General features: G+C 39.9%; 1 protein-coding gene and 1 long non-coding RNA gene across 2 annotated transcripts; one reads left to right on the forward strand and one right to left on the reverse strand.

The window, feature by feature from the left end:
• Positions 1–394: 394 nt before the first annotated feature.
• On the reverse strand, positions 395–20,770 carry LOC110064750 (uncharacterized). The gene is made up of 21 exons (XM_089285785.1): positions 20,211–20,770; positions 18,646–18,736; positions 17,566–17,663; positions 16,951–17,012; positions 16,542–16,554; positions 12,837–12,903; positions 12,674–12,708; positions 12,103–12,191; positions 7,572–7,688; positions 7,220–7,284; positions 6,751–6,824; positions 6,009–6,191; positions 5,826–5,908; positions 5,273–5,342; positions 5,158–5,195; positions 4,584–4,698; positions 4,054–4,203; positions 3,865–3,935; positions 3,396–3,474; positions 2,115–2,777; positions 395–1,578 (listed from the first exon to the last, which is right to left on the reverse strand). The coding sequence occupies exons 1-21, from the start codon at positions 20,329–20,331 to the stop codon at positions 1,319–1,321; spliced, it is 2,544 nt and encodes an 847-aa protein (XP_089141911.1). The 5' UTR covers positions 20,332–20,770; the 3' UTR covers positions 395–1,318.
• On the forward strand, positions 11,365–17,727 carry LOC110064753 (uncharacterized). The gene is made up of 2 exons (XR_002298354.2): positions 11,365–11,567; positions 15,621–17,727. It is a non-coding gene; the product is annotated as an uncharacterized LOC110064753 (long non-coding RNA).
• Positions 20,771–20,992: the final 222 nt, after the last annotated feature.

Consider the following 20,992-nt stretch of genomic DNA (forward strand, 5'->3'; position numbering starts at 1 on the left):
AGATATATCAAACACTCCAGACAGTGTTTGACCACATTTCCAAACACCTCGAAGTTCGTCAGAAATACTCCGCCAGGCGTCGTATTTTCAATTCTCTTCTCGGTGTCTGAAATGTGGTCAAACACGGTCTTTGGTGATTGATATATAACTTCGCAAATACCAAAGATCAAGACCAGGGTACCTTGGGTGCTCATGTGAAAATGACAATAACAACCTGAACCAATCACATTGTTGTTCGAACCAGTCACGACAACTCTGGGTAAACGTTACCAATTGGCTTTACTTCCATGATCAGCTTTGCAGTGGAAGCTAGGGAACACATGGGAAATGACCTTTCTGCAAGCTGAATTGTACGGGGTTTTTGCAATATCGAAAGAAGCCTTCTTATGCAAACTACAGTTTTATTTTTCTGTTTTATTTACTTATTCATGGACTGTCTTACTTTCAAAATATTTGCACTGTGTTTTGTCTCTTTCATCGGAGAGCTTAGCAACATATTAGAGGGATTTAATACTTACACAATTTCGAGCCTGTTATATAAACTTTTATATCATTTACAACCTGTTACACAAGCCTTTGATGCGACTTCCAATCACCAGTGACTGAAAAAATAACATCAATATTAACACAATATCAAACGCCGTAAAATATGAAATTATTTGTTAAATATGTCGAAATTACTATTTATACAACATTTTTGTCATTGGTAGAAACTTGTCCTTTCAGTATAAATTATACAACTTTTATTTATAAATATGTTTTACTGATAAATAGGCTTGCAACTCGTGACTTATTTTCCAATTTATTTGCAATTCAAGGAAGGTAAGCCGACTGCAAGCCGAAGATATACGGACACTGACAAATATAAGCGGAAACCAGCCGACCAATTACGATACAAAACAATCGACAACAGGCTCGTTTAGAAACAAAAACGCATCGGGACTGAATAGAAAAACAGTGCTCTCAGTACAGGGATGAGCTTAACAGATAAGTAAAAACAAACAAATGAAAGGTTTTTTTTTTCTTTTGTCCTTGTCAAATAAGAGACTAATATGAAACGAGCCTATTAAGAGTGAAAAATATTCTGGTTGTAACAAGACAAATATGAAAATTCTCCTTATGTTTCACACATTATGTATGACTGAATCAATATTTTTTCTAGGGGTGACCAAATCCTTAATTCTCATAACTTGCTCACTTGAAGTTGTTATAAATAGGTTAGAAGAAGTCAGTAATTAATCACAACTGGCGATTATGATTTTGTGCCCTAGATAGAATTATTATCTACCACACACGCTTTGTCTATGACGTCACCGAGTCACACGGACACTTTAGGAAAGCCGCGTGACGTACTCGTGACTTCGCCATAATCGTCCAATAAGAAATCCACACTGCGCGTGTCACTATCAGACATGTCCGCCAAGACCAAGTCGCTGCCTATTGAGTCCGTGTCGTCGTCAGCGTCAGCGGTGCTCTCAGAAGGCGCAGGCTCTAAATGACTATAAGGAACTGAAGGAATGGTCGCACGATTGTCTGAGACGGTGATCTTTTCCACTCGCTCTGTTTGGTTTTTCTTGACTGAAAAGAAAGAAACTATCGTCATCAGTTCACAATGGACGGTTGTTGACATGCATAAGGGGAAATTTATAGAGCAACGAGTTCGTGTTCGGTCACAAGCGACCCAAGCTCATGTTCTGATAAAAACATGATGGTAAACTTCTGCCCATGAGTGGCATTGCGTTACAAGAGTTGGTGTTCTCAAGACTAGTATAGGCAAGTCAATTTTACTCAAAATATTTAAATTTATACTGTTAAAAATGAACCGGTTCGTTTCCATACTGACCTTACTAAATAGAACCCTCGTAACGCAATGTCGCTCTCAGGCAAAGGTTGGCAACTGTGTTATTGGAACGTGAGCTTGCGCTACCTGTGGTTCAGTTGGAAAGAATTGACTTCCAGGGCTAAATCGTGGTGGTCTTGGCAATAAAGACCCACAGAACCCCATAGATAGTATTTAGTGACTGGTGATATGAGCAACTAGGAAAAATAGCACACCCGAGCGCGCCCTTGATGCGCACGAGAGCAAACTTTCACTTATCATAACAGCACCATACCTGGATCAATATCACATCGCCATATGTCAAGGCTTCTTCCCATATCTGCCTGGGTACGCGTCTTTCCGCCAAGAACCAAAAGACAGGCAACAGGACGAGTCAAGCTCTTCCTCAAATCCGTACTAACAGAAGAATTGACATTAAACAGTTCTTGGCTGTGCACTCGACCTTTTCTGTCCCAGGAGAGACTTGGGGCGGGAAGAGTCTTCGCCTTCAACTGATGACGAGGCTCAGGTCCCGTGGTACTGTGTTGCTGCTTTGTGTGTAAAGAATCGTCCGATAGAGTCATGCCTTTTGAATTCTCGTACACCTCGGAGCTAAAGTGAGACACCGGATGATTTTGACGGCGTTTATCGCCATTTAATGTTACCACTGCACTAGGTAACGGAGCCGCGGAATCAAGGGAACCCAGTGACGCCGCGGATCTCTCCCATCCGGTGAAAGGTTCACACCAGGATGCCCCTCTGGTAGTCGGTCTGCTTTCCAGACTCTCTTCTCTCAAGATGTCCGACGGCATGGGGGTGCAGGGCGGGGCCGAATGAGATGTAGACGGTCGAATGGTGGAAAGGAAAGCGGATGAAGGAACCACTCCCAAGGAGAAGCAGCTGCGGACGGGCGGGGATATCCCACCACGCGGGTGAACAGTGCTCCAAGTGCGGTTATCTGAAAAACAGTTGTGTAAAACGAACATCACTGCATTTTTTGCAATGAAATACTTGAAAGGGCAACATGAGTTACAGTTATGTTACACTCGACAACGTTTTCTATTAATTCGAGACTAATTTCACATCTTTCTTTAGATACACTTTTTGAAGAGTTTTGTTTGACATGCCCAGTCAATATCCAACAACATATCCATATCCACTCCGCCAATCGGACCGTCGGTCGGTCGGCCAGTCAGTCAGTAATTGCTCTCAACCAATCAGCATCCAATTTTTTTTTAAGTGTACTCAACAAGGAAAATACTAAAGCAAAGAAATGTAGGGACCAGACCACTGATTTGCTAGTATGCGAGCAGGTTCTCCTACGCTGTCACGATTAAAGGCGAAGCCGCGAGAGACTAGTGGCGAGCAAAGCGTCATTTCTCGTGCCAGGTCCCTCGCCGATTGGCCTCGCGGCTTTCTCTTTGCTCGTGCCAGAACGCATGAAAGCGTGCTAGCAGGCTACTTATTTGCTGACTTGATGTTAGAGACTTTTATCACAAAATCGAATAGAATTCAGTCCAAATACAAAATGAGGTAAGAAAAGCGGTCATCATCCGATATTGTATCAATTCCTTACCTAAATCAAACCGCCACATCGTATTCTGTAGAGCGCCATCCGTTGTTTCACCTCCAAATATCAACATGCCATCTCCAACCTAGTGTCACACATACGAAAAGATCAACAAACAAATTCTCCTCATTGGTATCCATTTATTATTCAGAGTTCGAGTTGGGAGAATTTGACGGTCTGAACATTACGATAACTCTCAAATGGGGGTTCACTTCCTCGTGACCTGAATGAGGGGAGGTGGCTAGCGAGGAGAAAGAGAGATCCCTGGATGATATCCCTAACTTCGCCGGTTAAAAAGAAATAAAACTAATAGCCTCAGTCATAATATTTTTGACGCAGGCAAAACCTATCGAGACTGATGTGACGGTAAAAATCACGTTCTCTTTTCTTTTTTTCTTTTCTTTTTTTTTATTTTTTTCTTGTAACTAAGAGGTATGAAAAACCCCAATAATCCGCATATGCGCGCGAGCTTTACCTTCATCGCAGAATGGCCAAACAAGGCCGGGGGACCACCTCGACTCTTTATCCTTGACCACGAGTGACTCACTTGAAATAGAAGAAAAATAACGTTAGTTAACCCCGACACTTTTTAAAGAAGCGAAATCTGTAGTGAAAAGCATTGAAATAGAGCTAAAGCGAAAGACGACGACCAAACATGACATACCAAAGCTCCATCTCCAGAGATCGTTCCTGGCTTGTAGACCTTCCAAGCCCCCATACACCCACATACCAGCTGCTCCAACGGCCGCTGAGTGATGGTAACGTGGACTCGGTCCGTCTCCTTTCCACTTAATCCTGATCCACTTTAAAGTGTCTGCAAGACCAAAGATACAAGTTATTCTTGTTAACAATCGAACATAACCAGTTTATGGCAGTATTAAATCAATGCAAACTACAAAGTGTTCCACCTCGTGTACAACCTTGTGCCTCAAGAGCAAGAGGAGGCGGGGAGGGAGAGAGAGACCCTGGGAATGAGGTTGTCTCGTTTACGAGGCAAGACCGTGTGAAAGAAAGAGCTTGCTAAACAGTCCCCAGGAGTGAAGATTTTAAACGCTAAATAACCGCGCGTGAGCACTAGGAACTAGCCGTATCTCTTGAAGGAGATACGCGAATATCGTTGAATTATCACGGGCAAAAGAGCTTAGTAGCATTTTTGCTATAGTGTCGACAGAGGACTGACATATAGACACTCACCAAGCTCGTATTGCCAAAGCTCGTCGCTCGCACCTCTCATGTCGATATACCCGCCAAATACGAACATTGAAGTCTCGTGGATCACGGCTGTATGTGACCGCCGAGTGCGTGGACCCTAGAAAGAGAGAGAGAGAGTTTCCACAGAAATGTTAGCCGAAATTCCCTTCATAATTTAGTCAGTATTGACTTTATTTTCCCAAACTCATTAATAATTCATCAAGTTTAAAGAAAGGAAATCGTGACCGTGGCAGTGTTTGGATATCTGATGTTAACTAGCAAAGATTTTTAAAGGATTTTATTTCTCCGTTTTCTCCATAGTTTTACTTTCGATTAAGGATAAATATCAAACACTCAAGACAGTGTTTCAACACATTTCCAAACACCTCGAAGTTCAAAAATACTCCGCTACGCGCCGTATTTTCAACTCTCTTCTCAGTGTTTGGAAATGTGGTTAAACACGGTCTTTCGTGTTTGATATATCACGTCAAACTGATGACTCACAACCAGAAACTAATTAAAAGCTGATTCAAGAACGCAAAAGAAGAATTCATTCACTGTGGTTACAGAAGCTTACCCATGACTTTGCCGCTTGCTTTCTCCACGCACGCTCACCTGTAGGGGTAGGGTGGGGATGTGTCAGATCACATGAAACAAAATCTCACGCAACAAGCATACTAGCTATCACTTACGAAAATTGAACGTCCATAATGGCGTCTCGTTCGTCGCGGTGAATTCACCTCCGAATACGTACATATTACCCTAGAATAGAGAAAACAAGAATTGGTCATAGATAAAGAGGAACTGAGTGGAACATGTTACCTAGGTGTAAATGAATTTGTTCAATTGTCTATCGAAGCTGTAAATTGTTTGCAAAACGCGCCTAACATGTCAAACGTTTGGTTTAAATCGATGTGCTGTGGCTAATAGAATCCATTGTAAGTCGAGGCCATAGATCACACTTGCTCGTACCAATCGGACCAAAGCTATCCTAGCTAATCACATAAAAAATATACTAGAGCCAATCAAAATTTGGTTTACATCCTATTTCCCGCGCTTGCCACCACTGATATGTTTTCACACACTTGCAACCAGTTAAAAGTTTTACCGCGCAAGCTATTGGTTACATGTTTTCCACAATGAAGCCCGAGACAAGGGCACTGTGATCACTTTTGATTTAGGGTTAGGACTTCGGCGTGAGAAAGATGTTGAAATTTGTAAGGCCGTGGGTGATGCAAGTCTTACCTTGTACGTTAATGCAGTATGTTCTTGTAGGGACGGTGGTCTGAGCTCGCCTTCAACAGGCACGTTACTCCACGTGTTGGAGGCTGTGAGATAAGAGTAGTAAAACTCAGTTAATAGAAAGCATACCGCCATCGTTGCAAGTAGTTTTCACGTCATATAACACCAAACAGGCATCAGACCTACCTATATCGTATCTCCAGAAGTCTTTGAGTGTTCCTCTAGTTCCTCGGCCTCCATACACAAACACACCTCCACCCCAAACACACACCGAGTGCCTGTTACGCGCGCAAGGCATGCTTAGGCTGGCCGGGAACACCGGACTCCACAAGTAATCCGCGTCTGCATAACTACCACTGAACACGGGCTCTGAAGAATATGAGAAGGGATTGGAAAGGAGTTCATTTGGAAGTTAGTTTGGTGCTATCATAGTAGCTAACTTAACTGAATTAGTAGTTTCCCGAAAAATACGTTAGCACGTTGTAATGATTCTATTTAGGGCCAGCCGAGGGTGCCAGGCAGGGCCTTGGGGGCTAACGTGTCCTTCCTGTTTTCCCCGATAATTCTGTACTTGCCTAAACAAGAAACCGTAATTAGGTTTCCATCTTCTTGGATTGGTAAAACTCAACTTTTGAAAATGGATCGTTTTCAGCTGCCAGGTAAATTAACGTGGGCGCATCTTGCAGATGGCGCATTGTGCATGAGGGCGTATTATATTTGAATAAGGGCTTCTATTGCAAAAACAAACGCATACAAATGGCGGCATTAAATTGATTAATAAAAGGAGCGCGCCAAATCCGGCTTGTTATTGTTACTAAGAATCAGCAAGGATAAAACAAAGGGGACCATGAGTGCCTTTCAAAAGAAACGCAAATCGCACTTTTAGTTTACGAACTAAAACTGTAAACCACATGAGTTCCACACCCACCATTAGCAGCCTGTTCCTCTTCTGCACCCTGTTGTAAGCCATCAACCCACGTTTGGCTTAGCAGCTCTGTACGTCTGCAGAAACACATCACACAACACACATAACTTTGTCTGAATCCAGGCAAGGGAAGGTACTTAAGATGAATACGTCCTACGAGGTGTCATAGAATGAATACTTATACAATTAAGAACGTTCGCGGTAACTGTATCTGCGCATCTTTACAGTTTCGTGCACCAAGTTTTCGAAAACATTTTTTTTCCTCCCCACGCTTTATCTTAGAAACGAAGTCGGTGACCCCCATTTTGTCTCACATTTCTGACACAAATAACTCATTATCTAACCACGATGGAGTTTTGACAAACTTCTCTATGTTGGAAAATTCGTAAACGTTTGCAAACGTCCTTAGATTGTAAGGTAAGCGTTCAAACCAATGTCTTTCAATTAGTTACGAATGACGGCTATACTGTACCGTGCTCCTTGTTCTGTAGTTGTTACAAACCCAGGTGGCCTGTGACTCTCTTGGACACGACCATTCTGTGAGAGATACAAGGAAAAAGTGTCCAAAATAGGTCAAGTTGCCGTTTTTTGTGCCAAAACAGGCCCATTATTTCTTTATGACAACATTGAGACTTGTTACACCCGCTGGTTTTCGTGTCTCCTTGTTATCTTCTTGGTCTCCCCCTCCCCCTTCCTTACGTTCATTCTTCTCTGCCATCGCCGCTGACTATCAAAAGAATGTTTCTCTGACAACCTACTGAAACGTCAGTTTTTGGATAGTACTGAATGCTATGCAACACAAGAGAAAACGGATATATCCTTACCTGCAATCCTGTGTTAAACTGTTTGTCTCTAATACTGGAATGCTGGAATACCGAGTCCACAATGAGAGGGTGTCTTCTCATCCAGCTTACAAACTCTGCTTTGGTCAGTTTTCCATTCTATGGACAGACAGACAGTCAGTCAGATAGACAGTCGGACAGACAGTCAGTCAGAAAGGCAGGCAGACGGACAGTCAGTCAGGCAGTCAGTAATAGATGATTAAAACGGTACAACTCAGATAAATGCGCCTTTTGTAGCGAGCACTGCTCGCGGCATTCAAAAACTGCATTCAACTTGAACGACGCAGGAACCAAAAGAATCGAAGATGAAAAAAAACATAATAACTAAATAATTACAAAAATAATAACGGTATAGCAGACATGCAGCTAAAACGCAGAGTGAACCAGAGAGGAACAAGATGTTCAGGACTGGGGGAGTCTAATGCCCCATTCACACCAGCTAAACCAGTTAAACTAAATCAGGTTTAAGTTGTTCTAATTTGTCAATTACGCTTTCAAGTAATCTTAGGAAGACAAATATCAATCCACCTTGCTAAGGTCTGTTCATCAAACAAGTTTTTACCTTGTTTAGCTGTGGGGTGCACACGCAGTATGAGCCACTAATTTTCAGCCCTGTTTAGTTAAACCACTTTTAAACCTGTTTAACTTGTTGGTGTGATCTATCTGGGCGAGAATCCAAATAAATTACAGTGTGAATACTCGAACAAAGGATAGCGATCTTTTTCTCACATAAACTAATAACATTAAAGAATACGAACAATAGATTTTAACAAAATGGAAAACCCTACAAAGTACCTCTCAGGAAACTTTGCCATTTGTTGATTGGTTATTTGAATTTTGTACGCTTTTCAACGGTTTCGGTTTAGTTGTCGCAAATAGAGTTTTCAAGCGAAATTTTTCGAGCGAGATTTATAATTATGATAATTCGTCGTCAGGGATTGAATAAAGGCCTGGCTAAACTGGGAAACATTTGCCTCCGCAACAATGTTTCCTAGTTTAGCCAGCCCTTAAGAGTGTATATAACGCGGAGGAGTCGATAGTGTTTTCACGTCAAACAGACCGTTAATTGCCGTCACGAGAAGCTACCAGTCCATTCTTGCCACTGAGTTTGCGTTTTGATGGTTAGTTTTCTTCTACGTGGCCCGAATCGAGTCAATGTCGCACTGGAAATGAAACAACACGAAGTAAAGGCGGTGTTTCTGGTACTTGATAATTATCCGTACTTATAGCTTCCTGTTGTGAACTCGAGCTCAATGGTTCGCATAAAAATAAAATCAAACATAATAGAAAAAATTACCATTTCGATGTAAACTGTCTCCGAAAATGATTACTTTTAACCGGAAAAGGAGTGTGAAACAATTCAAGCCCTGCTCGGTTGGCCTCGGAACTTCTAACAATGCTCTCAACTGCTTAGAAACCAGCTTTGTTTGGATCCGTTTTAATGGACAGATTATTAAAATAATCTACATTCAGAATAAATCGACGGCTGCGTTTTTCTCGTTGACTTCTCTCGAATTTCGCACATTGCCATCGTTGTATCCCGAATTAACAACCACCATCTTCATAACTACGTAAAAGTCGAGGCGAATTTAAGAAACGCCGGTCTTTAAAACCGAAGAAAACCTGCGAACTAATGGTGTAACTGTAGAAAAACACGAACGAAATTTCTTAAAGCTCTATAGAGTACGAAAACCATACGCCATTAAAGCGGATTGAGAGAATTGTATCTTCGTTTCTGTCCGGTAGGATGAAAAGAACGAAAACGGAGACGAACGTTGCCATTAGGAACTCTCGACCGCCATAAATTATGCTATACGTTTTATATTACCTGAACCTAAGACTTCACCACTGAATCAATATAAGCATGAGGCTCGTAATCGAAAAATAAAATACAAGAATTGTTTGCATAAAAAATTGCATAACGGTTGACATTATTTTTCTCTTCATGTGTTCGTGAAAACATCTGATTCTTTTGCTAATAGTATGTCGAAGCGGACGCCTCATAGCGTGTGGAAGTAGAAATATAATATTAAGAGGCGAGTACTATATGCAGAAAAACTGCAATATTAAATAAAAGCCTCCTGTTTAAACTATGATTAGAACTCGTAAATATACGAACGAAATCAAAGTTATATGATGATGCCAGGCACGTTTTTGGCTATAATATTGCGTTATTATCCAGAGTTACACTGTAAAACATAATCGCGAATTAATCTCTAGCAAAATGAACAAGCGTATAAAATGATCATGTCCACATAACGACAACAGAAGACCTTGATATCTTATCTTCGCTATCAAAACTTACTAAATTTCTTTTCGCAATTTCCTTCTTTTGATCCCCTCTCTGTTCCCTCACTGTAAAGCGAGAGAAACAGTGCCAAAGTTCTTTCCACGGAGCATACAGAGAAATCTTTAAGATATCCACAATTGAATTACACTTGAAATGCTAATGACGGACTTGAACATTTGAATTTCTAATAATTCGAAAACCTATCATTTGGATCAGACACGCAATATGCGACAGGTTGCCTAACAAAAGTATTTTTTGTTGACCTTTCGCGCCTTTGAAAAAGATCGCATTTTGTTTTGTTTAATGGACTCAAATTAAAAACATGACAATAAAAAAAAAAAAAAACAGAGGTAAACATGGCACATGACAAGTCACGCTAGAGTTGGCCGCAGTGAAAAGGGAGAATAATAGCGGGAGGCAGATTATTTGTCTTTTGAAAAAAAATAATATAGGGATTTTTTATACAAGAAGGCATAAAAAAATGATGTTAGCATTGCTTAGTCGTTTGTAGTGGTATGAACTTAGAAAGCAAAAAAATGTTTATCGATGAAACTCTGCATCCAGGGAAACACTTCACTGACTTCATTCTTGGCCAAGTTAATTCAGTTTTCAATTCGAAAGAACTCCTAACCATATTGTTCTGCTGACAGAGATTTCTGTTTCAATTTTTCACTGTTTCTGCTTTAAACCGGTAGAGAAAATTACACTACACACAGACTTTAGACAGACTTTATGTGAAAAACCACTTTCCAACCAAGATGTTATGATCATTCTGGACAAATTATATGTGATTAGTTTCAATTTTCCTTCATATTTGATCAAGATCATAAAGGTCTTTAATGCCATCTGTACCAGTAGGCATTGAATAAATTAACAAGGGGCAAAACAGACATGTCGACATGCAAATGATGCTAGAACTACAAATAGTAGAGAAATCGTGTCCTTAATATCAAGTGTAAACATAGCATGGAGACTATCTACCACACCAACAAACACTTTTATAACGACCTACAACGACGGAATTACTTGAAGATAAGTTTGCGTTAATTACACATTTAAATTACAGTCCCAACCTCAGCAGAGGTGGGCCTTATTTTTCTGAGATGTCTTACATTCGGACGTTTCATCAAACAGAACATTACATGACTGCGCGGGGATACGAATTTTATCTAGTGCTACCGGTATCTCTCACTCATTCAGTGCATTCTCGTTAGAGATACCATCAGCACTCGATGATAAAATTCGTATCCCCTGCGCGGTCATGTAATATCCTTTATGGGTCAGCCATTAATAGTGCCACTGATGGTGTAATATCAGTAAACTTACTGGCAACAAATGACCTCTTAAGTTAGCTTTAGCATCGATGAGCCTGAAGCATAATTCACGTCTCTTCACCGAACTTTTTAGAACCTTCTAGAACGTTCTTGGAAAGAATAAAGGAACAGGTGACGTTCGCGCATTGTCACTTTCATATTTGTTTAGTTGATGTCATACTGTAATCAAACAATCGTTTGCCTGAACGGCACTGTAATTGCAACCCGAACTACTCTCAAATATACATTGGCATTTCAGTTGGATTGCTGAAGTAAAGTTCAGTGTGAAAGTTCTTGGTCTATCCAAATGTCAGTCGCCGCAGATGTTATCTATCCAGAAATCAGTGATGGAAGCCACTGAAGCGAGCCATGCAAGTAAGTTTCTCAGGGTCAATTTTTCCCCGAGTTGTGTTCACTTGCCACCGTCAAGTTCAGATTTTATCGTCGGTTCCGAAGAGCGAAAAAATTGGCGTCGATGCGATCAGTTTTTGTTTTACAGCAGTTTCGATTGATTGTCCAGAAGAATGCGCGTGTCAATTCTGCGTTTGCTGAGCTCAGTGCATGACATCCTCGGAGACTTGTGATCTAATCTATCTGTATCACAGAAGCGTATTATCAACCAATGAAAAGTGACAAAATCAATCGTGACTCGTACAATACGCGTGTTTTTCCGGTCAAAGCACCCGCTACGTACTTTTGTCTCAAAATCGAGTTGGTTCACTGCTTTGTTTACGTTTTGCTGTAATCGATCAATGCCGTGAAATGGATTTAGGCACGAGGAAAGGACCCATGATTTTCATGGGAATCCGTGTAGGACAGGACAAATCTGACCTGTCCCACCGCACCCATGAAGATATTGTATACGGTTTCTGCCGACTCAATAAATGTAGATGTAGATGAAAATACTCACCGCGGTATCTTCACACTGGTTTGACGCATCTCTGGCAAAGTTCTCAACAGCACTGTCCACTTCTGACAATTTCAGATACTCGGCGTCATCTGTGTTAGTGTCGAACAAAATACAACGCAGTATCATCACTGACATTTATTCCACTATTATGTCCTTTACCATGTGTAAAGAAGGCGTAAAATATACTTTGTTTTCCTCATTTACACACGCCTCATATGTCATCGGTACGATACTCCAAAAACTAGAAACCAAAATACAAGAAAATGACTAGCGGAATAACAAATCTGTCATTCGATGGTTTAACATATAGCGGACATATTGCTCATTACTCGGATTACGCAACTCGGAAGCTATCCGCACGTATTTAATTATATTATAAAACGTGTATGTAGACCTATTCTCAAATGAAAATATTCTCAACAACTCCAATTCCATTTCGTGGTAGGGACGCTTCGTAGATTCCAATCAGTTTTCTGGATGAAAATACTCTATATATTCTCAGAATTTTTCTAACAGAACAATTTGCGGGGAAGACAGAGTGCTAAATGCGCTTTTTGAAACATTTACTGACCTTGAGAATGGCCCGCCTCTCTGACATGGATAATTCTACAGAGACAAAAGATCACAACGATTTTCATAAAATTGAATTCAGCTACATGTAGTAGAATCAACAAATTTCATTTGGACAAGCTATGTAATCAAAGATAACAATATGTATCTGACTTCTGTCTCACCTTGCTGCGGCAGACAGGACTGACTTGAGCATCACGCTGATCTCAGAAATACTCACTCCGTCTGACCCTGAAAAGGAGTTTGAACATTTTAAACGATTCACAGCCCCAGTACAGGAAGACGTCACCGAGTTATTTTTTATCGTTATGAAGTCATTTCTCCCGCGTCATTTCCTATCTCTGTTTTAAAACCGAAGTCACGTTTTGCTAGTTACTACAAATTCTTCGCGTTTCAACTGCTGTCACGTCACGCCAGTTCCATAACAGCACTTGGGCAGTTTTACTCTTTTATGAGTTACAATAAACCAAGTTCAAATGCAAAGGAACAATTTTCCATCGCGAAGAGGGCCCTCCGAGAACGCCTGTACAAAAACGTTTTTTTGGTTTTGTTTTTTTACTTCTAGGTCAACCTAACAGGAAAAAAATTGAAAGTGAAGAATGATCATCGCAGTTAATTTTCCAATTTAAGCAATTGGAAAGAAGAAGCCTGAAAAAATCAGGGCTTCAACGGGATTCGAACCCGTGACCTCCGCGATACCGGTGCGATGCTCTACCAACTGAGCTATGAAGCCACACATTGGGAGCGAGGCCACTTAATTGAGTTCATCTCTTCCCGTGAGGAGTGAAATGATGTGAAGTTTATATGAAATAATTCATATATGAACTGCGGTTGTAGAAGAAAGTGAAGAATGATCATCGCAGTTACTTTTCCAATTTAAGCAATTGGAAAGAAGAAGCCTGAAAAAATCAAGGCTTCAACGGGATTCGAACCGAGCTTCATAGCTCAGTTGGTAAAGCATCGCACCGGTATCGCGGAGGTCACGGGTTCGAATCCCGTTGAAGCCCTGATTTTTTTCAGGCTTCTTCTTTCCAATTGCTTAAATTGGAAAATTAACTGCGATGATCATTCTTCACTTTCATCTACAACCGCAGTTCATATATGAATTATTTCATATAAACTTCACATCAGGAAAAAAATTGCCGGTACTGCAGATAACGCATTTGACCTTTAGCGAATTGCGTACTTTATCAACTAGTCACAAAACCAACAAATGGGAAAAACAAAACAAGGACGGACTTTTTAAATTTAGACAGGTCTACAATTAAAACTACACCATTTATCATTCCCTAGATAAGTTAGTCGTAGTCGAAAGTTACTTTTACAAACTTAGGGTAAACAGACTGTTCATAGCATGTGTTTCTGCACGTTTCCGCTCATTCTCCACGCGTTTTCTACTAAGTTTGCCGTCGCGACATTTCAAATACCGCTTGCGGTCAAAGAGCTAGGGGGTATTCTCTGACATGGGCTACATAGGTATATGCGGCCATTAAAGGATATGGTTTTTGAGAGGTTTTGGCCTGAAAAACGGTACAGATTTTGACCATTTTAGTATGAAATAGAGTATGTGTTTGGCTTGGCATTGGGTATTTTGTTTACAGGGAATTATTTTTTCCCTATCAACATTGGCAAATTTGTGGCCTTTCTCAAATGTTTACGCAAAGGTAAGCCATTTCTGGTAACCTGCCGTCATGTACTAGAGCCGTGTACTTATTTTAGTGGTCTAAAATTCGCTCAGGTCAGAAATAGGGTATGGAAAATCAGAGACTTTGTTCAGAAAAAGGATTAGGGTTTCAAGGTTCGGGCCGCACATCCCCACCAAAGAGAGAGTACCCATGATGAGGTTTTTATAACCACGGGGTAAACAGTACTTGCAAAAAAAGTGGTCGGCCAAAACGAAAACCGTCCGAATAAAAGTCCGAAATATTATTTTACAGTACAGTATAAAACTTTTAAGTAATTCAGAGTAACTCTTAGTTTGCTATATGGAGTGTCCAAATTTTTTTGTCTGAAATTTGTTCGAAATGAGATTTTTTTCCAAATAATGTATTCTTTTAAGAAGAGGATATAACTCTAAAATACACAATTGTTCGTTTACAAAAAGGGGCTGACACGTCCTCGTTTAATGGAGAGCTTATTACATTACATTTTCTATTACCAGCTGTTGCCGTTGTCGATAGAGGCAGACAATATTGCAGGTTGGTCTGGTAATGGACAAACAGTATACATATTAGACTTGCCACGAGTCGACCTTTTCTTAATCCTTGATCTCCCTCGAGCGAACGGCGAAACCAACAGGCCAGGAAAGAACTATTGGAAAGGACTTTTAGAAAGTCTATACACATTTCGATAGAAATCGAAATTTGTTGGTTGAGTGGGTAAACTGTTTGTTAGTTTCTGTATCTCGCCCGCTTTTGACGATTGACAAAGATGAATCTGACGAATTTTAAAAACTCGGAGTTACATTGGACCAATAGGGTCCATAAATATGTAACATGAAGGCAATTCATTTTGCAGAATATGGAACAGAGACAGGTCAAAGTTTTGAATAACTTAGTAGTAAATTGCAGAAATTTTTCAACGAGTAAGGTTACGAACATGTTATTTCAATGCCGTTTGCAGGTAAGCGTTCAATATTGGAGAGTTTAAGCATGACGTTTACAGCAGACGACTAACGGCAAAGATTACCTCTGAATTTTTTTTCTTTTCTGTTAATCCTTAAATAAATCACACAAAAATAGAAAAATGTCTGCTACTATTCACCGCAAATACAAATATTTTCACTCTACTGTACAGACAGCTGAAGACAGATGGCAAAAGTTCAATTTTTGCCGCTTGCCGCTTGATGTAACGTCATGCTTTGTCTCTCTAATTATTGAAGAACCACAGATGAATTTTTCTTTATGGTTGTAGGACATTTTAACTACTGGTATGTTTTCTGTCCCCAGTTTTTTCTGTTCACAGTTTCTCGCCTAAGACACCTGATATTGCAAGAAATGGATTAATATTATGAGGCCCTCTTAGCGGAATTCCTCTCATTGGCCGCCTATCGAAAAGGAGTTGGTTTAATATCCCGAACTGGAACACGCGGATACTACCACGGGGAGACGCCAGTGTCGACCGGTGGGAGCCCCCGAAAGAGTACGCTTTCTTTCACTCTGACATCAGATTGTCTGTGGTTGTGAACAGAGTATTCTCCTTATTCCAGATCTCGAAAATTACATTGAAACGTTCAATCAGGAAAAGTATCAGATAATTTCACCGATGTTACATTTAATCTGGAAGGAAGTCATACTCTGAAAAAACTGCTGATAATGCATTATGATACTTTCACTGGCTTTGAGATAAATAAGAGTGAATGGGTCACTTTCTCCCCTTCCACAGTCTCACTGGCTACGAGAAAGACTTCACACATGTCAAGGATAGACAGACTAAAGAAAATAAGGCCCGGCCACACTAATGCGTTTTCAAAAGTACATGTATCCGTTTTCGTCTCAACGAAAACGAAGCAAATATTTTTTTACCACACTAGCGTTTTCGTTTCGTTTTCACCTGTCTACAACAATTCGTTTTCATTCGAAGACGCATACTTTTTGATACGTTGAACGCTGCTGGAAACGACAGTATATGACACTATTTTCGGTACCGTTTTAAAAAGCCTCCGTTTTCGCCTATCCACACTAGAAACGGAGCGTTTTCAAAAAGCTCCACTTTTGAAACCGTTTTCGAAAACCTCCGATTTCATCAGCGTTTTCGGTCGTTTTAGGGCGGACGACAGGCAAAAACGGATCAAAAGGTATTTCATACGAAAACGCATCAGTCTGGTCAGAACTTGAGAATTCACATATAACGAGCTCTCAACTACATACCATCAAGGTTGAACTGCGAGAGAGAAGAGTCCAGACAGAAACATGGCGAGAAAAAGTACAATAACAATTAAATAGAACAAACACTTGACATGGACAGAATGATGGGGCCATTACTATTAGACGGTTAAATTTTTCTTATTCACATGATTATAAAATTCAACAATGATGAATGCAAGGCAATTTCGGGCAGAAACTGGTTTCTGTCAAAAATTGCTCAAATAATGTAAATAATTATTTCTAGTGGCATACATCCATCAAACTAGTTTGGTCTTGCCATAAGTATGTGTGGTTAACAGAACCGTATCAAAAAGATACCATTATAATTATTGTATGTTAGGTATAAAAAAATGTTTCTTGAATGGAAAGAAACTGCATTCTGCACAGTTAAATCTTTCAGTAGTTTTCGTACCATGTCAAAGATGATCTGCCCTCTTTCTTCTGTGGAACCTCGTAGACACAGAGCAAGTCCACCTACAGATGAAAGTATGCCTTTTCATTTACAAACACACTGAAGTTTAAACATTCCGTAGCTAAGCAATCTTTTAATGCTTAAATTGGTCTTGTGATTTTACAAGCCTGCTACATTGTAATTTAACCAGTGTAAAAGTAAGAAATTTGTCAAATTATTTAATCCCATGTCACATTCCATTTTCATCAACCGGGATCTAGCAGAAGCTGTCTTCTCTAAGCAGTCAAGTGCAAAACCAAAACAAATTGTGCTGCTTTTAAAGAACTGCATGTACATGCATTAAATGAACTCTTTTCAGAAATTATTAAGCTTATCAAATATTTATGACATTAATGTCAGTGGAAGTAAGACTACCTCAAACCCCATGATAACAGATGTATACTTGAATGAAATACTTGTCTAGGGATGTAACTGGTGTGTGAACTAGAATCACAGAGTCAAGCTTTCACGTTTTTCCAAATCCTCATCCTATAGATGATTATAAGTTATGTACATGTGAACTGTATTCACAATTCTGACTGTGATTCTGGATTTACCAGAATCCCTAATACAGACCTAGGAACTCATCACAGTCAATATGACCATTCCTGTCTTTGTCAAAAGCTGTAAACAATCTCTCAGCCAGAACTCCATCCAAGGGAAAATAATGCATGCTACAGAGAAAGAGAATACACACTTCAGCACTTGGTAGTCAAGAATAAATTTACAGCAGCCATATTTCTTCTACCAAGTTCTTCCCCCCCCCCCCCCCCCACACACACACACACACCCCGCACCCCTTGTTACAAGACTGTATTTCCTCTTAGCAGCATGTACAGTCATTTGACGTGCTAACTGATTCTGGCCACAATTACAGCAACAACAACCATCTCTATTTGTGCTCTTTTAAATGTACAAAGATAAGGAAGATAAAGAGAGAACAGCCACTTAAAAGAAATAGCAAATGCTAGTTGTGCTAAGTGGCTGGGCTAACCATGCTGAAAAGAAAAGATTGAAAAAGGGACGGAATACATGTTGGACATTCCCCAAATATAAGGGCCTGTTTACAAGGAGGGAGGGTTACCATAGCAAGCGGGTTAACCCTAGCTGGAGGGCAAAAGATAGCCCGGATTTACAAGCAAAATTTCACAGGTAGGGTAACCCTACAACCCGGGACAACTTAATGCGCGGTTACACCGAGAGGGTCTGGAAACAATTAGAAAGTTAACCTGGGTAGGCGAGTTAACCCTAGCATGCAGATAAGGTAACCTACCCACCAAGTAACCCTAGCTGCCTTGTAAACACAACAAGGAAAAAAAGAGGAAATGTGTCAGTGCTAGGGTAACCCTCCCTCCTTGTAAACAGGCCCTAAGTGTACAGACACGCACAATCAAAAAAAAAAAAAGAAAAAAGTACATCTGCCATGAACCACTCACAGAGGATAACTCTTTTTGCTTTACATAATATTTCAATACTGACACTTGCCACTTTAAAACGAATACTTAATCTAGTGAGGAAAAAATGCTAGTCGAGAACATCACAGGCAGACCTGTAATATAACACCGGTAATTATAATCGCCATGCATATTACCAAGTTACCTATTGCCTAAAGTACTGACTCAACAAAATTAATTATGTTAAAAGTTATTTACTTACAATGTTTTCCTGTCAATATACTTGTCTCTGGGAGAAAGAGCTGCAAGGTTGTTGTAGACATGAACCATGCTTTGAACTTCACTCTCTGAAACTGATGATTAAAGAGTTATTTTATGACCAAGAAAATTTCTTCACTGTGATTGGCTCAGACAGCATGAAAATTTATCATTGATTTTTAATATACATTGCAGTGTAAATTAATACAGGGGCACTTATTTTAGTGATTTTCTCAGTCATGTAAGGTTAATTAACAAATGAGTAGTTGTATGAAGGCTTAAGTAAATTTATTTAGATTTACACTACTTGTGGAGGGGGACATGGGGCTTTGTGGTTATTGTTTTCTAATGCAGTGATGCAGTGAATAAAATCCCACCTATGGAGTGCGATGTTTGTGTTTATCACCCTTTGGTGTTCGGTGAAAGGAAATTGTTTGCAGTGCTGTGGTTTCTTGTTTGACCTTTCTCAGACCAAGATCAAAGAAACTGAACTACATAGTTCATTTCTGTGTAAATACTAGTTTCTGTCAGGACATACGACTTCCTCCAAAATGTGTTCATTTTGTGGAAACCTGTTGAGGTATAGACATCGTATGTCTAGTGTAGACGTTCAAATCATAGGGTTAAAAATACCTGTTGCAGTGACGGTGTTTCATCAACTTTACTTATGGTGATGCGGTGTTTGTTAATTTTTTTGCACAGTGTTGCAATGTTCAGAGCCCTCCCATATGTTTGTCCCCCTCCTTGTAATATTTGAAAATTCTTTCAAATTGCACTTACTCACCTAAAGACTCGTGCAATTTTGAGAGAATTTTCACCTATCACTTGCATTGTAATTATAACCTTAATTGTACTCCCATTAATATGATTGTCCAGAAAACAAACTGTCAGCACCAAGTGGTTATTAGACACTTGACTTTAATAGGGTCCTTGTCTCAGGGATCTCAGAGAATTCATCGATTCATTCACCAAAAAGCCAAGAGACACTTTGTTACTCCTTTCTCAAATTTTGTTTTAGGTTTGATTTTAAAATGGGTAACAGGACTTCACGTTGTTCAGTTCATTCTGTACAGGGTCCTGTGCAGGTAATCATCGACTCATTATGAAACACATTGGACTCCACCTTTGCAGTACTGCCACTGAGTGAAGTCACTAGTCACATATAAATGTAAATTAAACTAAATTTAGATTAAACTGACTTTCAATGTGCTTAACAATATTAATTACAAAAAGTTATTTGACACGTCCACAGTACACATTGCACACATAACAAACAAAGGCTAATCATTATAAGGTCGATGTTTTTACGCAACTTGACTTGTTAATGAGCAGTCTTGACCAAATGTCTTGACATTTATGTACATGTATACCTCAACATCTGGAAAGCCAGAATCTGCCTTAAATAAGCTAAGGCAAATTTGGTACACCTTCTTTTCTTTCAATGTGTAAACGACTTTATAAGTCGTCAAATGCTCCATCGATCCAAAATTAACGAAGCAGAAAACAAATGAAGTAGAGAAGATTACATAAAAATTTAAGAACTATCATGCCAACATTCATGGTACTCACATCGATTTAATGGACTCATCTTCTTGTATAAATGCTTTGGTAATGGTGCATAAGCCGTAGAATTGCTTGAATCCACGATGTTTGCCTTCGGTTGAACCTGTTTAGCCACCTCTTGCCCCATGTTATAATACACTCCATAATTTTTGTCGAATCATCGTGTTTTTTTGCTTTGTACTTTGAATTGGTCGGTGCCTACGTGACGACGTTTGAACGTGAAGTACAACTTGCGACACCCTCCGATTTTCCCAAACTACCAGAAATCCTCAAAATCGACTAAAAGATATTGTTTCATTCATCCATTCCATTTCGTGAGGGAAACCCGTTGCACAAACGCGTGAAATGAACGTCAAATTAAGCTGATGTCAAATTGAATCAATCACCTAGATCTAACAAGCTGTTCACAAACTTTGAAACGCTCCAAATACAGAAGTCCAAACCTTGTCTACGCTTTCAGGCGATCACCTGTTTCAGTAAAAGGCGACGAAAGCTAAAAGGACCACTGCTCACCGCACCTGATGCAGTAGTTTGCAAGGAAACGGTCAAAACATAAACACGCTTGGCTGCTTTTAAACGCGAGAAGACTGGTCGCTAATATATTGTCTTCTGGTCACGTGGTAATGTTACCGGAAGACTCCTGTTTTTCGCGGGAAATACGTATTTTTTTGTAGGAAATTCTCACTCTCTGCAGGGCGAAAGGTAGAGGAATTGACCACTTATATAAACAGCATAAAAGTTTTCAATGAACTTAAAATTTTGTAGGAACGTGGATAAGTGTTGCTAAG

The sequence above is a fragment of the Orbicella faveolata genome, unplaced genomic scaffold (assembly GCF_042242905.1).
Source record: "Orbicella faveolata isolate gen_17 unplaced genomic scaffold, um_ofav_v1 contig_13, whole genome shotgun sequence".
Taxonomy (NCBI): Eukaryota; Metazoa; Cnidaria; class Anthozoa; order Scleractinia; family Merulinidae; genus Orbicella; species Orbicella faveolata.